The sequence below is a fragment of the Polypterus senegalus genome, chromosome 3 (assembly GCF_016835505.1).
Source record: "Polypterus senegalus isolate Bchr_013 chromosome 3, ASM1683550v1, whole genome shotgun sequence".
NCBI lineage: Eukaryota > Metazoa > Chordata > Cladistia > Polypteriformes > Polypteridae > Polypterus > Polypterus senegalus.
This window is the reverse complement of record NC_053156.1, coordinates 298,809,483-298,830,447: the sequence shown is the minus strand read 5'-3', so window position 1 is coordinate 298,830,447 and position 20,965 is coordinate 298,809,483. Positions and strand designations below refer to the sequence as shown.

The 20,965-nt window shown below is 46.5% G+C and overlaps 1 protein-coding gene across 3 annotated transcripts in view; it reads left to right on the top strand.

The window, feature by feature from the left end:
• The first annotated feature begins 729 nt into the window (after positions 1-729).
• The window catches only part of LOC120526342 (putative helicase MOV-10), a 166,381-nt gene continuing 146,145 nt past the window's right edge, over positions 730-20,965 (top strand). The window contains exons 1-3 of one of the 3 annotated variants that reach the window (XM_039749497.1): positions 730-747; positions 1,111-1,337; positions 1,424-1,523. In XM_039749497.1, coding sequence (XP_039605431.1) covers positions 1,204-1,337; positions 1,424-1,523 — 234 coding nt within the window. In that variant the 5' untranslated portion in view covers positions 730-747; positions 1,111-1,203. Of the gene's footprint in view, positions 748-769; positions 1,019-1,040; positions 1,338-1,423; positions 1,524-20,965 lie in introns of those variants that run through there. The other 2 variants (XM_039749496.1, XR_005633117.1) reach the window with 2 other exon arrangements.

Here is a 20,965-nt window from a genome sequence, read left to right as displayed (position 1 = left end):
TATGGACCCCCGTTTTGTACGGTGGCCCTGAAGGGCAAGTGACAAAAAACTTAAACACCTTCGGCGGCACGTCACCTTGATTTGAAAGTGCGCATGACGTTTTTTAATTGTGCGTGTCACCTTGTTTAATCGTGCAGCACCACAATTGTGCACGTCACCTTGTTTGAATGTGTGCGTCACACCTTTCGGGGCCACCGTAGTTTTCAGAAACATCGTGGGCCCCTATGCACCTGGGGCTCCTGGCCAGTGCCCATTGTGTGCCCACACGTTAAGACGGCCCTGCAATTCCAACCCCTGAATTGGCACAGGCTGTTCAATCGGCTATAATTGGTTGACTGCCATCTCATTGGCCAATGTTATCAACAATTGCGTAGCTGCTTCTCTGACCGACAGGTCATTAGCTGAATAAACCGATGCCATCTGTGAAATTGGCAGGCTTTAAACTTTATATGAAGGAAGTTCATTAGGTAGGAATGAAGTCAAGGCGGATTTTGAGGCAGGGAGACAAACAGAAACTTTTACTCTTTACAAAATCGCGCACAATTTCACGACCGATAGCCCCAAATGAGGAGACTCACCCGGTCCGTTTTATTTTATTTTTTTTCACTCACAACGGCTTTAAAAACCACCCCGTTGGGCACCACGCTCGGCCTGTGAGCGCGATCGCGTGCGCGCCTGTCCGTCCAGGGGCGGGGCCAGTCCGGTGACACTTTCAGTCGGGACGGCCTACTTTGACCCTTGAAAGGGGTAAGCAAAATGAAAGTGTGCCCGTTACTCAGTCGGAGGCGGGTTTAAGCTTCAATTGAAATGAACTGTTAAATGAATTTTTGTTTAGCGCCGGTCCGCTCAAACCGCAGGTGGTCCACGTGAATGGGAGCCTCTGTTACCTGCGTGCCCGCGTCGCTTTAGGCCGCTCCTTTTCAAGTTTTCCTTGCCAGTTCATCTTCTCGCAGCCTCACAGGTTTCGCGTTGCGATCGGAGAGGAGAGGAGGGCGGGGCTCTTCCGTTCATTTCTCAGGTATCTGTCAGTACGATCCCGCTGGCCGCTCTTTGCGGACGGTCCCTTTCGGCGAACTTTCACTTTCGTTTCTGCTGTTGTCTCCTCCTCAGGTTTCGCCTCCGGATGAATTATTTAGATAAGGGGACGCCTCGGTTTGCCGTAACGTCTTCAACTTCTCGGCTTCTCGCATATTCACCTTCACGATGCCTCCTACGTCGGTGCGGCACAACTTCGCCGTCGGCGCGGACTTCATTGGGTACCTGGAGGAGGTCGGCAAAGCCACGTCGACTCACCGGGACGAGCTGAAAGAGACTTACAACGAGGAGTTCCGATACAGGTGGGATAATCGACACCCTGGTGCTCTTGGCCGTCCGCGTTTACGTGCCCGCGGCTCCTTACTGGCCTTCTCTGCTTGCGTTTCAGAGATGGAAACCGCCACCCCAATTTTTCATGCGTTTTATACGCTCTGCTGAAATACAACAAAGTGAAAATGAGAAGGGATGTGGTCGTCTTCAATCCAGAGGTAAGACCAGAGTGGGATCTGTGGCTTATTAGCATGGTGGGGGTGGGCAAGGGGGTTAGTGGTGTGCCAGCTGTAAGACCACCTTGAACCCACCATCACGCAATCTGAGGTTTCCTTCTTGTAGACTGGAGGTCCTGGTGGGTCGGTAGTATACATTCGAGAAGTTGAAGATGTCCTCCTCTCACCTTCTGTCCTCCTCTCCTCCTGTCATTTTGTTCAACCCCCGGCATTATTTTTAAAACAGAATAAAGTTGCATGAGACGGGATCCGACTCGACTGCCACACCCTAGAAAAGCCCTGTAGGCCATCTTTATGTCTTTACCTGACGAGTTGCTGTGATCGGCCGCTTATCTGCGCACAAAGCGAAAGTTTCAAATCTGCAAGTCCTCCCTTGGATCAAAGCCTGAATCCACCCGTCGTCCAGATCCGCTTCTCTTGAACCCGTGTCGTGGGGTAAGCTGGCAGGAACAGACCCTGGCAAATGTCAAACCTCTGCACCCTGGAGCTCCAAGTAGGTGGAGTTTTAGCTGCAGACCCCCAGCGTTGTGCCCGGGTTACACTGTGGATAATGTTGAGGTTATGGTGGGCTTATCTGACACCAGATAATGGCTGCTGTCCATCAAGTCAACTCCAGGTACTGCAGGTTTCACACTCCTAACCTGGACAGGACGCCTGTCCATCAGACACACGCACATCAGGGGCAGCCCATCATCATCATCATCATCATCACTCCACCTCATCTGCATGTCTTTGCATTATGGGAACAAAGGAGCGCACACCTTGAGGAAACCCACCCAGACACAGGGAGAACATGCAAACTGGAAACTAGCTGGGCCACTTGTTTTTAAGATTAGGCACCCTGGTGTAGCTGGCCTTACCCCCACGAACCTTAAGTTTAGGGTTTGTAGTAAGGGGCAGGCCAGTCTAAAACAAACAACACGAAGGAGATGAACAAGACCCCTAGCTGGGACCACCCAAAAAAAAACAACAAACACTTTGTTAAAACCGAGCTCGTTGTAATGGAATTTCGAATCCAACCCGTATTTGCTATCTCTCGCTCGGCGCCTTTCTTCTCTGTCCGCGTGCGTGTGAGCGTCTCTCAGCCGCGTTCTCGTATTGCCGGCTTCTCGGACCCTCCGTGTTTTCAAGACGCCTTTCTTGCCCGGTTTTCTAATTTCAGACGTCGAATGGCCACTCCGTTCGCGTGCGCCTCTCGCCCTTATTAACGTCTCTTCACCGGCGGCCCACCTCTAAAGCCGGCTTCTCGGACTCTTGTTGTTGTCGAGTCGCCTTCGTCGGCTGCTGTCTCGCTTTGTATTTTCCTCTCGTGTGTCTTCGTACCCCGTTTACTCCTCTTTCTCGTGCGTCTCGACCTCGCACTTCCACTTTCTGTTTTTGTCCCCCACACCAAACTGACCAATCCCATCAAAGTCAGACTGACCAATCCGATTGCTCGGAGGACCCCCACAGACCTTTTTTTAGTGCTTTATTATCACGTGGTGTCCTCGATGTCGCCTGCTCAGTTTGTCCCAAAGCTGTGGAGAACCTCCTGCGTTGTTCCTGTTTGAAAGAAGACAGACGGCCTCTTCACTCAATTGACTGTAGCCCAGCGGCACCTTACGTCTCACATCTTGAAGGCCTGTGAGATAGGGGACCTCTTGTGCTAGACCACCTGGACCCCACTGCGGTGTGTCTGCTGGACAAAGACTGGAGTGGAGGATGCGATTGTCTGTCTGCTCCACAAGGCTGGACAAAGTGCTCCGAGGATTCTGTCTTTTGATTTCTCCACTGCCTTCAGTACCATCCGGCCATCCCTGTTAAGGGGTCCACTCACGAGATATGCAGGGGGATGAGCCTGTGGTGTCCTGGACGATGGACTATCTGTCGAGCAGACCACCATTTGTGAGACTCGAGGACTGTGTGAGTGACACTGGAGCACCACAAGGAACAGACCTGTCACCCTTGACTCTCTCCACCTCCCAGACTATAAATATGAGAGCAGGTCAGGTCACTGGTGGGGTGGTCTTATTGATAAGGGGGCTAAGGCAGAGGAGAGGAGTTAGGGGGAGAACTTTGAGAATTGTCTGCAACTCCACGTCATCAAAACCAAGGAGCTGCTTATTGACGTTCACCACACCAAAGAGCCTCTACGTCCGGTCACCATTCGGGGAGTGGATGTCGGGGTGGTCTGCACCTACAAGTACTTGGGGGTCCTCCTAAATGACAGGTTGGACAGGTCTCGGAACATGGAGGAACTATAAAAGAAAGGGCAGGGCAGGCTCGTCTTCCTTAGGAGAGACCTTTTAATGTGGGACTGCACATCTTCTGTAAGTCTGTGATGGCCGGTGTGGTGTGCTGGGCTGGTAATGTCACGTCAAGAGAGGACCACCAAATCGATAAGCTAATTAAAAGGACAGGCTCAGTTATGGGACACACTCTGGACCCCCCTGGAGAGAATGAAAACAAAAACGGAGTGTCATTATGAACAACGTGGCACATCTCTGTGACATGACAACACTGAGGACTTTTAGTCAACAAATTGCTCGGCAGAAGTGTGACAAGAAACGTGACGGGGGGGCTCCTGTATGGCGCCTCGCTGGGACTGCCACGTCTGAATTCTTCTTTTCTTTTTAGCTATTCTGGTGTCTCATTCATTCATTCATTCATTCATGTAAAGAAGTTTTCTAAAATGTCACATTTCTTCCTGTGACAAGTGACGTTCTCTCTCTTGCTATCTACCTTGACGTCTCCCGGGCACAGATTAGAACATCGGAACAATCTGGACGAGAACAGGCCATTCAGCTCAACAAAACTCGCCAGTCCTGTCCACTTGTTTCTTCTAAAAGTCGAGTTTTGAAAGTCCCTCAACTTCTTATTGTCTACCACACTACTTGGTCGCTTATTCCAAGTGTCCATCGTTCTTCGTGTAAAGAAAAAGTTCCTAATGTTTGTGCGAAATTCACCCTTAAGAAGTTTCCAGCTGTGTCCCCGTGTTCTTGATGAACTAATTTTAAAGTCACCGTCTCGATCCACTGGACTAATTCCCTTCACCATTTTAAACGTTGGCTGCTGCGGCGCAGAGTCCTCCGTTATCGGGCCGTAGGAGGGTCATTTCTTGAAGTGGACTTTTCTTGGTATCGTCTCCTCCGCCATTCCGGTTGATGTGAGTGCCACGGGCAGATAAAAACAAAAATGAAAGCCCTGGCTGTACGCTGAAGCCCCTGATAGCCACCATGACAGGACATTTCGGAGCACACGATGCCCCACCACTGACATTCCTTAAACCTGACCTTCTAGTTCTTCTGATCGCATCTGCTGCCTGGCAGCGCTTGGCGTCCAACTCCATAAGGTCCTCAGGTGGCGCAGTGGTAGTGCTGCTGCTTTGCAGTAAGGAGACTGTGGAAGATTGTGGGCTCGCTTCCTGGTTCCTCCCTGTGTGGATAGCGCTTTGAGTACTGAGAAAAGCGCGATATAAATGTAATGAATTATTATTATTTATTATTAAGTGGCGGACGGCTTGCATGTCCGGGTTATCCGCGGCCTGGACGTCCCGCTCATCCATAATCGAGGACCCCACGCAATCCGCAAAAAGGGCCGTCGTCGTTCACCTTTTTAAATGCCAGTCTCTGGAGCGGATGACTCGAACCCTTCGACTTTATGTCCGTGGTAAGTGTGAGAGGCGGCCGAGCCTTGAGCCCCTCGACTCTTGGTGACACGACTCGTGACTCATCTTGTGACACGCTTTTAATCTTTATGTAAATTCTGCAGGCTCCCAACTTCTCTCTCTCTCTGAATATTCAGCTTCTTCAGCTCCATTTTGAGGCTGCATTGATGGCATTAAGTGACGTTGTTATTAAGCATCTTCAGTAGTCGGAGGAGTTACAATGTTTTTTATTATTATTATTGGTAGTACTGGGGGTTCACCCCCTGCTCGCTTTGCTCGCCAACCCCGCTTGCCTGCGCTACACTCCTGCCACTCGCGTTGTGAAGAGGGGGGCTGAATGTACCCCAAGGTGACGCGGTCGCTCCTCTGAAACCCCCTCTTAAGCGGTGATGCAATGGGACACAAATACAGTTTCATTTTTACCTCCTCTTTGCTCGATCAGCTGCTGCTGTCGTGTGATCTGCATCTCCTGCGGCGCTTCGAACATTTAAAAGCCTGTAAAGCGGCTGTCCTACTCTTTGTCTTTTATTTCCAGCCCCAGGTGTGATTAAATCTCTTGGCACAAAGTCTCGTCTCGCTTGACGTGAGTTCTTGATATTTTTTAGTTTATAATTTAAAAACTGAAGAAGAATCTGACAATCTAACTACATTAGGGTTGGGGTTGGGGTTAGATCTAAATCTAAAATGAAATCTAACAACGTCACATTAAAGTTTGATAAACTCTGAAAAGAGTGATACCAAACATATATGTATGTGTAAGATTTAAAATAAGCCTGATTTAAAGCGTGACTTAAAAACATCCCATAAAATCATTGCACAAAATGGTTGCACTTTTAGGCTTAGCATTTTAGACATAGAGAGTAGAGTACTAGTAGTATTATTATTAGTATTATTATTAGTAGTAATTGTAGAAGTATTCCTTTTTATTACTCTTGGTAGGAATGGTGGTAATGGTATTAATTATTATTATTATTCATAGTAGTAGAAGTTTGAGTTTTTGTCATTAATGGTAGTGGTGGTCCGATTAGTATTTTTAATAGTGATAGTTGTGTTTATTATTATTATCAGTAGTTTGTTTTTTTTTTTTTTCTTACTAGCTGTGTAAGCCCTTCAATCAATCGCATGCGTTGTCTCTCAGCGGCTAATCCAGTTTCTCTTTCCTCGGCGGTTTTGTTTTGCCGATGTGCTCTCCTCGCTTGTCTCTCAGCGGCTAAGTGAGTTTCTGTTCTCGCCGGTTTCACTTTGGCCACAGAGTCGCCTTCTTTGAGCTTCACGCGCTAACTCGGGGCCGCCTTGCTGTAGCCTCGCACTTCTGGGCTGGACGGACACACAGACAGACGCGCACACACACACATCCACGTGTAGACGTTTATATACAAGACACCCCCGTGTTTGGTTTACCGGATATATAATTTTAAAGAGATTGTTATTTTCATGGGAATTGTTACATCTGCATTATTTTCACTTTTACTTTAAAACTTTTGTAAAAACAATACTTGTCCTTTATTTCCGGCCCCGGGTGTGGTTACATCGCTTTCTCGCAGGACGTATAACGGCGCTCGTGTTGTCGCACGCTAAGGAGAAGCCGTCGGATCATCTGCTGCTGGTGAGCTGTGTTTTCTGCTTATCGCACTTTGCGTCGATCATTTCAAAGCCTGCACAGCAGCTGCCCTTTTGCCACTTTGCATCTCTGCCGCTCACTTTGTGAAACGGGGGGTCGGGGGGGTTTGAACGCACGTTAAGGAGAAGCCGTCGGTTTCCTCTGCTGGCTTCCTGTTGCTGCTGCTGGCGAGCTGCCTGTTCTGCTTGTCGCATGTCGTTGTTTTAAGAGCTGGGAGCACATGAAGCGTGTCTGCCAAAAGCAATCCAACAACTGCTCGGTTAGATGTCCACGGACTTGTTTTAAATGTTGGCTCACTGCCTTCTCTCGTGGGACGTCAGATTGTCTTCCGAGAAGATCACGTCTCGTCTCCCACCCAGGAGGTGAGGGGAGGTTGAGAGTATGTACTGATAACATGTTGTCACCCCCTACACACAGTGAACCACCTGGATTGGGACCCGAGTGCAGCCGTGCAACAGGTGACCCCTCAGCCCCACAATGGAACAGTGGGAGGTCTTTTATGGCGGCTGGAGTGCCAATCCCACCATCTACTGTTACCAACTTCCAGGGAAAGCATGGCGGCTGAAGAATTCATTTTTATTATTATTGGTTGAGGTAGTAGAGTTCATAGTAGTATTAATATTTAGTAGTAGTAGTAGTTTTTCTATTCGTAATATTTGGTTTTTATTTTATTACTAGCTGTGTAAGTCTGTGCTATAAAAAGCCCGGGCTCCTAGAAACGGTGGATTCTGGCACTTCAGTCAATCAATCACATCGGTTGTGTATCAGCGGCTAAGCGAGTTTCTCTTTCCTCGGCGGGTTAGTTTTGCCGATGTGCTCACCTCCATTGTCTGTCGGCGGCTAAGCGAGTTTCTCTTTTCTCAGCGGTTTCACTTTGGCGACAGAGTCGATTTCTTTGAGCTTCACGCTGTAGCCTCGCACTTCTGGGCTGGACAGACAAACTTCCACACATAGACGATTATATAGAAGATTAGTATTAAGTTTTTTATTTATAGTAGAAGAATTTATTATTATTATTATTGGTAGTGGTAGCAGTATTTGTAGTACTGATATTGTTATTAGCAGTATATATTATATTAGTAGTAGTTCTAGTAGTTTCTTATTTTATTAATAGCCGTAGTTTTTATATTAGTAGTAATAGTACAGGGTGGGCCATAAGTTTCCATACATATGGTTTTTAACATTTCATTTTTTTATATATCAAGTACCCTAAAAAATATGTTTGAGTAAAGAGCAACGAATTGATTCCCAGATCTCACCCACTTGATTTTTATCTTCAGGGGCATTGAAGGCCATCGTGTATCACCATAAATGATGTTGGGGAACGTATCGCCAACGCCATTACAAGCAGAACTCCAGCTGTGCTGATGCGGGTTCGTCAGCAGTGGCAGACACGATGGCAGTTACATAGAGCATATTATAGAAATAAAAATGGTCTTTCATAAAAAAATGTTTATTTTTCTATGTATGGAAACTTCTGGCCCATCCTGTAGTAGGACATGTAGGTGGTGGGTGTAACAGAGCAAGATGCAGAAGACCGGACGATATGGAAGAAGATGATCCGCTGTGGTGACCCCTAATGGGAGCAGCCGGAGGAAAGGAAGGAGAAGCAGTAGGAGAAGAAGTATTCATTTTTATTGTTTTTGGTGATTGTAGTAATACTTGTAATATTCTAATTTATTATGAGCAGTAGTAGTTTTAATATTATTATTATTAGAAGCAGTAGTTGGTTGTTAGTAGTAATTATTATTATCATGAGTAGAATCATTACTTTTTATTTTTGGAAGTCATCATATTTTATTAGTAGTATTAATATTTAGTAACCGTAGCAGTCATCATGTCATTGTCTCACCCACTTAGTCCTCAGCAACGTCACCAGGGGTCTACTGGAGCCCATCCTGGCCAGCAAAGGCACAAGGCAGAAGTGCCAGTCCATTGTGGGATGAATGCCCCCACACACACACACACCCAAGGCCCCCCCACTAGGGCCAGTTTAGAAATGCCAATTCACCAAACCTGCACGTGGGTGGAAACCGGAGCACTGGAAGGAAACCCACACAGACGTGGTCTCCTTACTGTGAAGCAGCGGTGCTACCACTGCGCCTCCCTGCTGCCCTGGTAGTAGAAATAGTAGTAGTAATAATAATTAAGAATACTACAATGAAGGTGGCACAGTGGCGCAGTGGGTAGCGCTGCTGCCTTGCATTTAGGAGACCTGGGTTCACTTCCCGGGTCCTCCCTATGTGGAGTTTCCATGTTCTCCCCGTGTCTGGGTGGGCTTCCTCCCACAGTCCGGAGACATGCAGGTTAGGTGCATTGGCGATTCTAAATTGTCCCTCGTGTGTGTGTGCCCTCTAGCCTGGGGTTTGTTTCCTGCCTTATGTCCTGTGCTGGCTGGGATTGGCTCCAGCAGACCCCCGTGTTAGGATATAGCGGGCTGGACACTGACTGACTGACTGACTGACTGACGACTACAATTAGTCTCGGTAGCGTAGCGTTTTTATTGCTAGTCGTAGTGGTGGTGGCTGCTGTTGTATCCCACGTCCCAAGTGATCAAGTTGTCTTCACCTTCTCCACCCTAATACTAAATGAGGGAAGGGGCAGTCATGTAATGTGACACGACGGCGCAGCAACGAGATCAGTGACTTTGGCTGGCAAATCCGACGTACCCCACGACGTAAAGTCGCAGAATGTGACATCGGCATTAAATATTTAAAGTGGGACAAATGTTTCTGAATGTCGTCTAAGTGGAAGCAGCACAGTGCTGTGCTTTTCGTGAATGCAGAAAAAGAGAAGAGGCAGGCGATGACGGGGAACAACGTCTGACGGATTGTGAAACGGGTGGGTGCAGGGGGTCCGCAGGCCGTAGAGCTCCTCACGGGGGGGCCGACTCGACTCGGTGATCTTTTTTCTTTTATTTCTCTGAAGGCCAGCGGGTGTCCAGCGTGTGATGATTGGCTGATGGTTCTGAATTATTTGGCGAAAGTGAAGAACAACAGCAGGAAGTTTTTAAATGTGGTAGTAGAAGACCACCCGAGTGTTTATACGCACACATGTCGTCGAGTGAAGGTGAATAATTCAGTTAAAGCTCAAACCTGACTTCATAATGATCTGCGTTCACACGCGCAGGTAAACTTCAGCAGAGTTAAGGTCGTCGTTGGCCGCCGTGAATATGAAAATAAGCCTGCGCTCCTTGTCTCGTGTTTTATAAACCTGTTCAGTCAAACTCGCCGACGTCTTATTTATCGTTTTCTGTTGCCGGATTGCAGGCAGCGACGCTCCCTCCTGCTTGGCTGTGTGCCTGAAAGGTCCAGCATTACCAACCGCTACACCTGTGCCCGTCTGTGTCTGTGGACTTGCCAGAAAACTCCACGGTGGTCTCACCCGTCTGAAGGACCCTCTCCATGAAGAAGCACTGGGGCTCCTTTACCAAATTCCAGTCTGGCTTTTTTTTTTTTTTGATGTTTTTCTTTCAATAGTGGAGCCCCCCGGGGTCTTAGTAAAAGGCAACAGCGACTGGTGGGCCTCCACCTTGGAGTTCAGCTTGGATCTCTTTGGCTCTTGGTCTGCCATTCTCACTGTCCTTCTGCCCATTCTGGGGTCGATTTGCCTCTTGTGGCCGCGTCCAGGGAGGTTGACGTCAGTCCCGTGGGCCTTCAGCTTCTTCATAATATTCACAACTGTTGTCTCGGGGACAACAAGCTGCTTGGAGATGGTGGTCTGCTAGCCTTTGCCTTTATAACATGCTGGTCTGTCATTTTCTTTCTGATCTCCGACGGTGACGTCTCCGTCCTTTGCTTTCTCTGGTCTGCGTTCACGATGACGCCAAACATCAGAGGGATGACTTTACTTCATTTAAATTGGCTGAATGGCCGATTACACAATTAGAGACGCGTGTCATATGAAATCGGGAGAACGGCGAGTTTGAAAAATCCCTTGGGGTCTTCTAGGGGTCCCTAACAAAGGTCTTCAGGCCATTTTAGGAGATCTTTGTAAAATAAGCAGCACTTGATCTCCTGTCACACTTGCTTTGCTTTACTCAATGACATCTCAAAGGTACGCAGGGGGCAGCTGCTTTTCAGGGGGCATACAGCACCTTATCAATGAGCCGTAAGGGGGCCAACAACATTTGTCCAAGTCTGTATAGACTCTAGTGTGGAGCTGAGGTGTCACCCACTGCACTCGGGTCCCAAGCCAGGTGGGTCGTTGTGTGGTGGGGGCAGCAAAGTGCCATCTGTGCATGCTGTCTCTCTCTCTCTCTCTCTCGGTGGCACAGTGGGTAGCGCGTGGAGTTTGCATGTTCTCCCCGTGTCTGCGTGGGTTTCCTCCCACAGTCCAAAGACATGCAGGTTAGGACAATCCTAAATTGTCCCTATTGTGTTTGTGTGCCTTGCGGTGGGCTGGCACTCTGCCTGGGGTTTGTTTCCTTGTTCCTTGTTGCCTGGCACCCTGTGTTGGATAATGGATGGATGGATGGATGGATGGAATGGTGCCCTGTCTGGGCATTCTTCTTCCCTTGTGCCCGATGCTTCTTGGGCAGGCTCCAGCTTCTCCACAAGCATTCCCTGGATAAGCAGGTTACAAAAATGGATAGCTGGAATAATATGAATATATATCTCTCTATATCTATATACACTCACCTAAAGGATTATTAGGAACACCTGTTCAATTTCTCATTAATGCAATTATCTAATCAACCAATCACATGGCAGTTGCTTCAATGCATTTAGGGGTGTGGTCCTGGTCAAGACAATCTCCTGAACTCCAAACTGAATGTCAGAATGGGAAAGAAAGGTGATTTAAGCAATTTTGAGCGTGGCATGGTTGTTGGTGCCAGACGGGCCGGTCTGAGTATTTCACAATCTGCTCAGTTACTGGGATTTTCACGCACAACCATTTCTAGGGTTTACAAAGAATGGTGTGAAAAGGGAAAAACATCCAGTATGCGGCAGTCCTGTGGGCGAAAATGCCTTGTTGATGCTAGAGGTCAGAGGAGAATGAATGGGCCGACTGATTCAAGCTGATAGAAGAGCAACTTTGACTGAAATAACCACTCGTTACAACCGAGGTATGCAGCAAAGCATTTGTGAAGCCACAACACGCACAACCTTGAGGCGGATGGGCTACAACAGCAGAAGACCCCACCGGTACCACTCATCTCCACTACAAATAGGAAAAAGAGGCTACAATTTGCACGAGCTCACCAAAATTGGACAGTTGAAGACTGGAAAAATGTTGCCTGGTCTGATGAGTCTCGATTTCTGTTGAGACATTCAAATGGTAGAGTCAGAATTTGGCATAAACAGAATGAGAACATGGATCCATCATGCCTTGTTACCACTGTGCAGGCTGGTGGTGGTGGTGTAATGGTGTGGGGGATGTTTTCTTGGCACACTTTAGGCCTCTTAGTGCCAATTGGGCATCGTTTAAATGCCACGGGCTACCTGAGCATTGTTTCTGACCATGTCCATCCCTTCATGACCACCATGTACCCATCCTCTGATGGCTACTTCCAGCAGGATAATGCACCATGTCACAAAGCTCGAATCATTTCAAATTGGTTTCTTGAACATGACAATGAGTTCACTGTACTAAAATGGCCCCCACAGTCACCAGATCTCAACCCAATAGAGCATCTTTGGGATGTGGTGGAACGGGAGCTTCGTGCCCTGGATGTGCATCCCACAAATCTCCATCAACTGCAAGATGCTATCCTATCAATATGGGCCAACATTTCTAAAGAATGCTTTCAGCACCTTGTTGAATCAATGCCACGTAGAATTAAGGCAGTTCTGAAGGCGAAAGGGGGTCAAACACCATATTAGTATGGTGGTCCTAATAATCCTTTAGGTGAGTGTATATACACACACACACACACATATATACATGGGAATTGTTGCATATGCATTATTTTCACTTTTACTTTAAAACTTTTATTAAAAACAATATTTTTAATTTGGTCCCCTGCTTCTCCAGATCTCCCAGTAGGGCACGATCCCTGGCCATCCATCACAATATACAGATAGATATTATTTTTATTGTTATTCCTAGGTGGTGCAGTGGGTAGTTTGCATGTTCTCCCCGTGTCTGCGTGGGTTTCCTCCCACAGTCCAAAGACCTGCAGGTTAAGTGCAGCGATGATCCTAAATTGTCCCTGGTGTGTGCTTGGTGTGTGTGTGTTCCTTGCGGTGGGCTGGCCCCCTGCCTTGCGCCCTGTGTTGGCTGGGATTGGCCCCAGCAGACCCCCGTGACCCTGTAGTTAGGATATAGCGGGTTGGATGATTGATTGGATGGATGTTCAAGAAAATTATACAAAAAAAAACAATCTAAATCCGTTAAGTCGTTCTCTCGTGAAAAGCAGACTGACAGACAGACGATGGATTTATATGAAAAAGTTTGGGAACCCCTCTCGGCCTGCATAATAATTGACTCTCCTTTCAACAGTAAAGATACCAGTGCTATGTCTTTCATTTCCTAGGAACATCGGAGTACTGCGGTGTTTTATGAACAAAGATTTTAAGTGACGCAGTATTTAGTTTTTATGAAATGAAATCAAATGTGAAAAACTGGTTGTGCAAAAATGTGGGTCCCCTTGTCATTGTGCTGATTTGAATGCCTGTCACTGCTCAACGCTGATTACTTGGCTGAGCTCGTCAAGCCTTGAACTTCATAGACAGGAGTGTCCAATCATGAGTGGTCAAAGGTATTTAAGGTGGTCAATTGCAAGTTGTGCTTCCTTCCCTTTGATTCTCCTCTGAAGAGCGACAGACAGCATGGGATCCTCAAAGCAACTCTCCAAAGATCTGAAAACAAAGATTGTTGAGTCTCCTGGTTTAGGGGAAGGCTACAAAAAGCGACCTCGGAGGTTTAAACTGTCAGGTTCAACTGTAAGGATTGTAATCAGGAAATGGAAGTCCACAGGCACAGTTGCTGTTAAACCAACTCAGGTCTGACAGGCCAAGAAAAATACAGGAGCGGCATATGAGCAGGATTGTGAGAATGGTGACAGACAACCACAGATCACCTCCAAAGACCTGCAAGAACATCTCGCTGCAGATGGTGTGTCTGTACTTCGTTCTACAATTCAGAACATCTGTATGGCAGGGTGATGAGAAAGAAGCCCTTTCTGCACTCACACCACAAACAGAGTCGCTTGTTGTATCTCAATGCTCATTTAGACAAGCCAGATTCATTTGGGAACAAAGTGCTTTGGACTGATGAGACAAAAATGGAGTTATCTGGTCAGAACAAAAAGCACTTTGCATGGCAGAAGAAGAACACCGCATTCCAAGAAAAACACCTGCTACCTCCTGTCACATGTGGTGGAGGTCCCATCATGCTGTGGGGCTGTGTAGCTAGTTCAGGGACTGGGGGCCCTTGTTAAAGTCGAGGGTCGGATGAATTCAACCCAATATCAACAAATTCTTCAGGATAATGTTCAAGCATCAGTCACAAAGTTGAAGGTACGCAGGGGTTGGATATTCCAACAAGACAACAGTTACAGCTCTTCTAAAGGAGCCTCTTCAGGCGACTGTGTAGCACCGCCGTTGTTCTTCTTCAATCCAAATCTCTAAAGCAGATTCCATCCAGACTACTGCCTTATTACATCCACTTACAACTCGTTTTGCACCCTGGTTAAAAGGACACTGCGGCTGTAGATCTTATATTCCTTTCCTACTTTTTTAAATAAAAGGAAGCACAGCCTCATTAATGCCTTAATGGCGTCCTACAGCAGTGTAGCTGTTCCATTCCTTCAGCATATCCAAAACGTTTACCTTTTCGGCAGTCGTTAACATCTTCCATTGGCGCTTGGGGACGGCCCCTGAAGCAGCAGCAGGAGCAGATTGTTTTGGAGCCGTAATGGAGGGCTTGACTACGCACAAGATAAACACAAAAGAGCACAAAAGTGAACACTTTTTACACAGCGAGACACGTTGATACTGAATGAGCGAGACAAGACTTCCTGGTTAACACCACAGAATCGAATTCAACGCTCCGCCGCTGAGCCCGTGCTCTGATTGGTCAGCTTCTCAGTCATCCGCCAATAGCATCCCTTGTATGAAATCAACTGGGCAAACCAACTGAGGAAGCACGTACAGGAAATAAAAAGACACATTGTGCGAAGAACCCGCCAAGCAGCAAAAAATCTGCGTTATATACTTAGATATGCTTACATATAAAATCTGCGATAGAGTGAAGCCACGAAAGTCAAAGCGCAATATAGCGAGGGATTACTGTACTCCTTCAAATATACAATACTACACAATAATAAACTCTCCACACTCCCAGACGTGTTGCCCTCCTACCACCCAGCTCAGCTCACCGTCTGGGAGCTCCCACAGTCCTTTTATAGTTTGTGACCCGGAAGTGCAGTCCATGTGACTTCCTAGCACTTCCGGGTCAAATCAAAACTCTTCTTTTCTTCGTCAGCCCGGACGCACTTTATTTCTTCCGTCCTCGTGACCTGCAAGTACTTCTGGGCTGTAGGAAAACCAAATGTCTCTGTGTCTCCCTGCAGCGTCCCCTGGCGGCCCCGACGTTATCCAACAAGGCTGTGTATTACAACTGCCCAGTCCATGGTGCCCTGCTGGAATTCGGGGCATCTCCACATTGCAGGGAAGGCTCCATCTGGCGGCTTGGGGGTCTTGGTCGGGATAAGTCCACACTGTATATTATGTCTCAGTCTGCTCCTCTTCTCCATACACAATATAAAATGTAATACAGCAGCACCACCACGTCCCAGTTCACCCCTCCTACTTTGAATATCAATTCAGATAAATATTTACTATAAATAATTAACTTTATAAAGCACCACACCCCAGTGTACTTCCCCTACTTTTTCAAACTCTTACTTGAAGTGATCCAAGTGACTTTGTTACTCTGACGCTGTCACTGCTCTTACTTCTCAACTACAGTTAAGTAATAATCAGCAGTTAATAACCAGTTCACCCCCCAATATCTCCCCAGATCATTGAAGGTCTGCACGTCTCTAATCAGATTGTAAGAAGTAAACTCCACCAGCACCTTAAACGGGAGCAGCACGCCGGTGAGCTCCGAGTTCTTTCCCGTTTGTCCTCCTCGTCCTAAGAATTGGCAGCTCTGCTTGATTTTAATAGAAACCCCCGCCTGTCCGCCTGCTTTTGGTTTAATCGGTGACGTTTCACAACCGGAGTTTCGGAGTCTGCACAGAATTCAATACTCGGCGCTCGGAAGGGAGAAGGAATGTCTTTTTCTTTTTTTTTTTAATCTTCAACAGAATGGAATTTGGACCTCGCGCGCGTGCCCGTAGAGAGCGCCGATCGTGAAACGTTAGCCAATTCTGGCAGGCGGTGACTGAGGTGGAATGAACACCTGCCGGCGGCCGCGTTTGTCCGGTTTACGGACGACCTTCACTGCGGTTTGTCTCGCTGTCGCTGGAACTCGCAGTGTTTGTGTAAAGTGGCAGTTTGACTTGGAGGACAAGGTGACAGCCAGGAGGACTTGGCAGGGCCACATTACTGTTCAGCACCGACTTCTACGGGCAAAACCTGCCCAGAAAACAAACTTGCACATCTACAGACAAAATAATATTATTAATAATATTCATGTCCATGTTTTTAACGAGGGCGTATGGAGCCTGAATGTCTGATCAGGAAAGTTGGTATGCATTAGAAAACTGTGTGCGTGTATATTGTGTACCAGTCTTATGGTGCCTTTCACATTTATCAGTTATATAGTGCCTTTCACGGCTATCTACTGTATATCTGTTATGCAGTGCCTTTCACATAATCCCTCTATCTATATCTGTCAGTTATATAGTGCCTTTCACATACATCCCTCTATAGCTGTCAGTTATATAGTGCCTTTCACATACATCTCTCTATAGCTGTCAGTTATATAGTGCCTTTCACGTATATCTACAGTATATCTGTTATGCAGTGCCTTTCACATAATCCCTTTATCTATACCTGTCAGTTATATAGTGCCTTTCACATATATTTGTTTATCACTTATATAGTGTTTTACACATCTTTTTACCAGTTATATAATGCCCTTCACATCTATCAGCTACATAGTGCCTTTCACGGCTATCTACAAGTTTATCAGGTATATAGTGCCTTTCACACGTATTTATGTATCTGTTATATAGTTAGTGCCTTTCACATTTATGTATCAGTAATATAGTGCCCTTCACATCTGTTTATCAGTTTTATAGTGCCTTTCACGTCTGTCTCTCTAGCTGGATATGAATGGCATTATCTTTTAATCTTTTTATCTTTGACGTAAGGCTCTGAACAACACGACACTGCTTTACAGACGGAGGGACCCTCCGTGTAAGTGACAGACTAGGCCTACATGGTAACACTTTCTTTATGATATTTCAAAACGTCCCAAACAGTGGATCATTTCTAAAACCAGTAAGGACTTTTTCCAAGTCCGAATGAATGCGGCGGTCTTCATTTGAACCTCAGACGTTGTCAGTACGTTTAAATAACACATCGACAACTTAAAACATTCATTTTAAAAGTGTGCTTTTCACCTCTCAAGTCCTAAAAGGTAGCTGAATATAAAGTATGATCGTTTAAAATGCTCGATTTTCTGGAGGTCCCAGGTGCACGGATGCGCGTGTCACGTGCGTGTCGTTTCCCTGCCCCGGTCCTCCTAACAGACGGACCGCCGCCCAGAGACGCGTTTCAAGCCGCGCGCACAGCAGAGCAGAACACGAGCGCGCGAACGTAAAGCGATCCAAACGTGAAGGAAAATTGAAAACCCATCGCAGTCCTCACACCGGTTATCCCGTCGTGCACGTGCCCAGCAAGCGGCTATGCGTACGCATCACAATGTCTGCGGTGAGCCGTTAGAAAACTCCGATAAAAGAAGAAGTGTGAGACACACCACGCCACAGGTACGCACGATCGCCTTTCCTTCTTTTCTTGACGGTATACAGTGTAGCCGTATTGATTCTAACATCGATGATGCATTTTAAATGTAATTTATTTATCAAGAATTCCCTCGGACATTCACGCACGCTCTGACCTCCTGCTCAGCCGACTGTCATATTGTAGTCCAGCGCCTCAGAAACACGGGAGTCGAGTCCGACGGGATTTCCGCGGCAGTGCAGACCCCTCCACTCCCTCCAGTGCCCGGTTGGGCGCCACCCTGCTGTCTGCCTCGGATTTCCAGTCATTCTTGCCGACTGCCCCTTGGACTTGACTCTGGCTGAATTAAGCGGAGGGGAACCCGAATAGATGACAGCTGGCCGGTCCCGTGTCCGATTATCGCGATATCTCCAACTATAAGAGCCTCGGCCTGTAAGACACAGACGCATAAACAGGTTTTAGAGAGACAAAGACAAAGTGGACATTTATAGATTCAAGCAAGAGAAATGCGCGTCTATTGGTGTTCGAGTTTGGTGGTCCTAACAGGTCCTTTGTACGTTAAGTAAACTTCTGAGTTCCGTTTAGAGAGGATGAACTGTAACTGAGTCGCATTAGGACCCTGAATGACAGAAGAATCGGAGGCGATCCTAATAGGTGACTGTCACCCTCTGCCATTATTTCTTAAATGGCGCCCAAGTGTGCGCATATTCACAGTGACAAATGCATAGAACCACACACACCATCTATACACACCTTTACTTTAATAAGGTTAATTTTCTCTTTGGTAGACTCTGGGCCATCTTAGCATATGGACACAGTGGGCACTGACCCGGGGCTCAGGAGCATAGGTGCCCACAATGTTTCTGATGCCTTATGTATGTTTCTGTTTTGCTGTCAAACCAGGATGCCAAGTGCACTACTTTGCCCCGGGGGCCTATGACTGGCATAGCCAGTGACATCCAGTTTGTCATGTCCCAAGAGTCTAACAGTGGCTTACAGTAGAGCCACACCCTCTTGGGCAATGGCTGCCCTGGAAGGAGGAAAAGGACACACATTCCAACTGATGGTGCATCACAGACATTAATACGGCTTCCATTTCCTGTACTAAAAATGCATATAACAGAGACGTGTGCATTGTATTTGTCATTCCAACTGATGCCGCATCACGAGGCTGCAAAGTCGCAAATGAATTCCGACTACTGCGGCAACAGCAAGCGGGTCCTTTTAAAAACTGCAATGGAAAAAGCAAGAACTCCACTGGCACTTGGTGCAGCAAAACACGGATGATGCAGTGCTACGATGTTACATGTCTAAGACGGGTTGAAATCTGAGCTTTAGCGTTTGCAGTTTGGAGTGAATTTTGTAATGCCTGTTGTAATAAAATGCATTGCATTTGTCATTCCAACAGATGGCATTTTATTACATTACTACAAATGTTTGTGATGCACCATCTGTTGGAATGAAAAGTGCAATGACTATGTTTCTGGTATATGTCATTTAAAAAGGGATCCGTGAAAGTAGTGTGGTTTGTAAATCACCAACTGTTGGAATGCAATGCAATACATATAGGGAGGTCCAGATCTAATTATGCAATTTTCATTATGCTATAACTTTAGTTTATTACATAGAAAATCACCCAAAAAATCCTGGACCATCGAAAATTGTACGAACTGATAACATGAAGAATCGTCTTTGCGCCGAACTGGAATCGTCCCCGCATACATCAAAGTCATCCAGATTATCTGGATCTGCATAATTAGATCTGGACCACCTTGTATGTCTCTGTTATATACTATTTGATATCGGATTTATATAAACCGTGTTCATTTTTGTGATCCACCATCTGTTGGAATGAACAGTGCAATGTATATGTCTCTGGTATATGCCATTTGGTGTGAAATTTGTAATAGCAATATTAATGTTTGTGGTGCACCAACTGTTGGAATGACCAATGTAACGCACATGTCTCTGCTATATACATTTTTAGTTTGGGATTCGCGCAAGCAATATTAATGTTAGTGGTGCACCATCTGTTGGAATGACCAATGGAATGCATAGGTCTCTGTTATATGCCATTTGATATGAGATTTGTAAACACAGTGTTCAATGTTAGTGATGCGCCATCTGTTGGAATGTTTTTTGTAATACATGTAGTAATAAAACAGATTGCATTTGTGACTCCAACGATGGCACATCACAAACGTGTGTAGTAATAAAATGCATTACTGCTAATGTTTGTAATGCACCATCTGTTGGAATGATAAATGCACGTGTGTGGTATATGCCATTTAATACTGGCTTTGTAAAAGCAGTAATACTGTTTGTGATGCACCATCTGTTGGAATGGCAGACACACACACAGGCCCTTCTTGTTTTATGAAGGTGGATAAATAAATTTGGCATTTTTGCTCATCAGTCTACACTCAGTATTCCATAACGTTGAAGTGAAAACAGGTTTTCAGAAAGGTGTGCCACCTCCTCCTCCTTTGGGTCCCAGTGTTCCACATACGCCCTGTGCCTCTGTGTATTTAGGGTACTCATTTCATGTTGGGAAAGCCTGGTCTGATCTGAGTGTGACCAGCTGTCCTGCACAGGTTGGTTTTCTGGATATGGGTCGGTTATTTAATAGTATTTTAACTTTAACATACGTGTGTTTGCTGTTCTCCAAATTGGACCCCAGCCCTCCACCTTGAAGTCCATTGTATTAGAAGGTTTATCTCAGTTCTTCACGAAAAGAATGGATTACAATTTTCATTAGACATTTGACAAATAACACAGATACTTGACTTGCACTTCTATTCAGATGGCATTTGGCCACTTTGCCCCCTGTCTCCCTCTGTCACCTCTCCCTTTGATGGAACAGCATTGGATTTCTGCCTGCCATGCTGCCTCATTCTCAGCCTGGTGCCCGCAGAGTACCTGCTGCCCTGGTACCCCTTACAGAGGTGATAGGCACCCTGGTAACCCCTGCCTACCTAAACTGGCAAGTAGACGGGCTTTTCATCCTTTTCACAATAGCTGGGCGCTGTTTGGCACTTTTGCTGTGCCACTGGCATTCTGTCTGTAGGGCAGACAATTTCAGACATCCATTTTTGCCTGCCCAGTTTTGACTTTTATGCCAGTGCCGTCTCTCTTTTTCTCTTCCCTTTTTTTAATCAGTGTGCCTGCCAATGGCTCTGCTATCAATGAGAGGTAGAGGTGGGCGTGGAGCAGCTGGGTAAATACAGGAACAGTGACAATTAAAGCGGCCCATCTTTCCAGGAAGTCCTCGTTCTCGTCGCAGACAGTTTGGACCTGT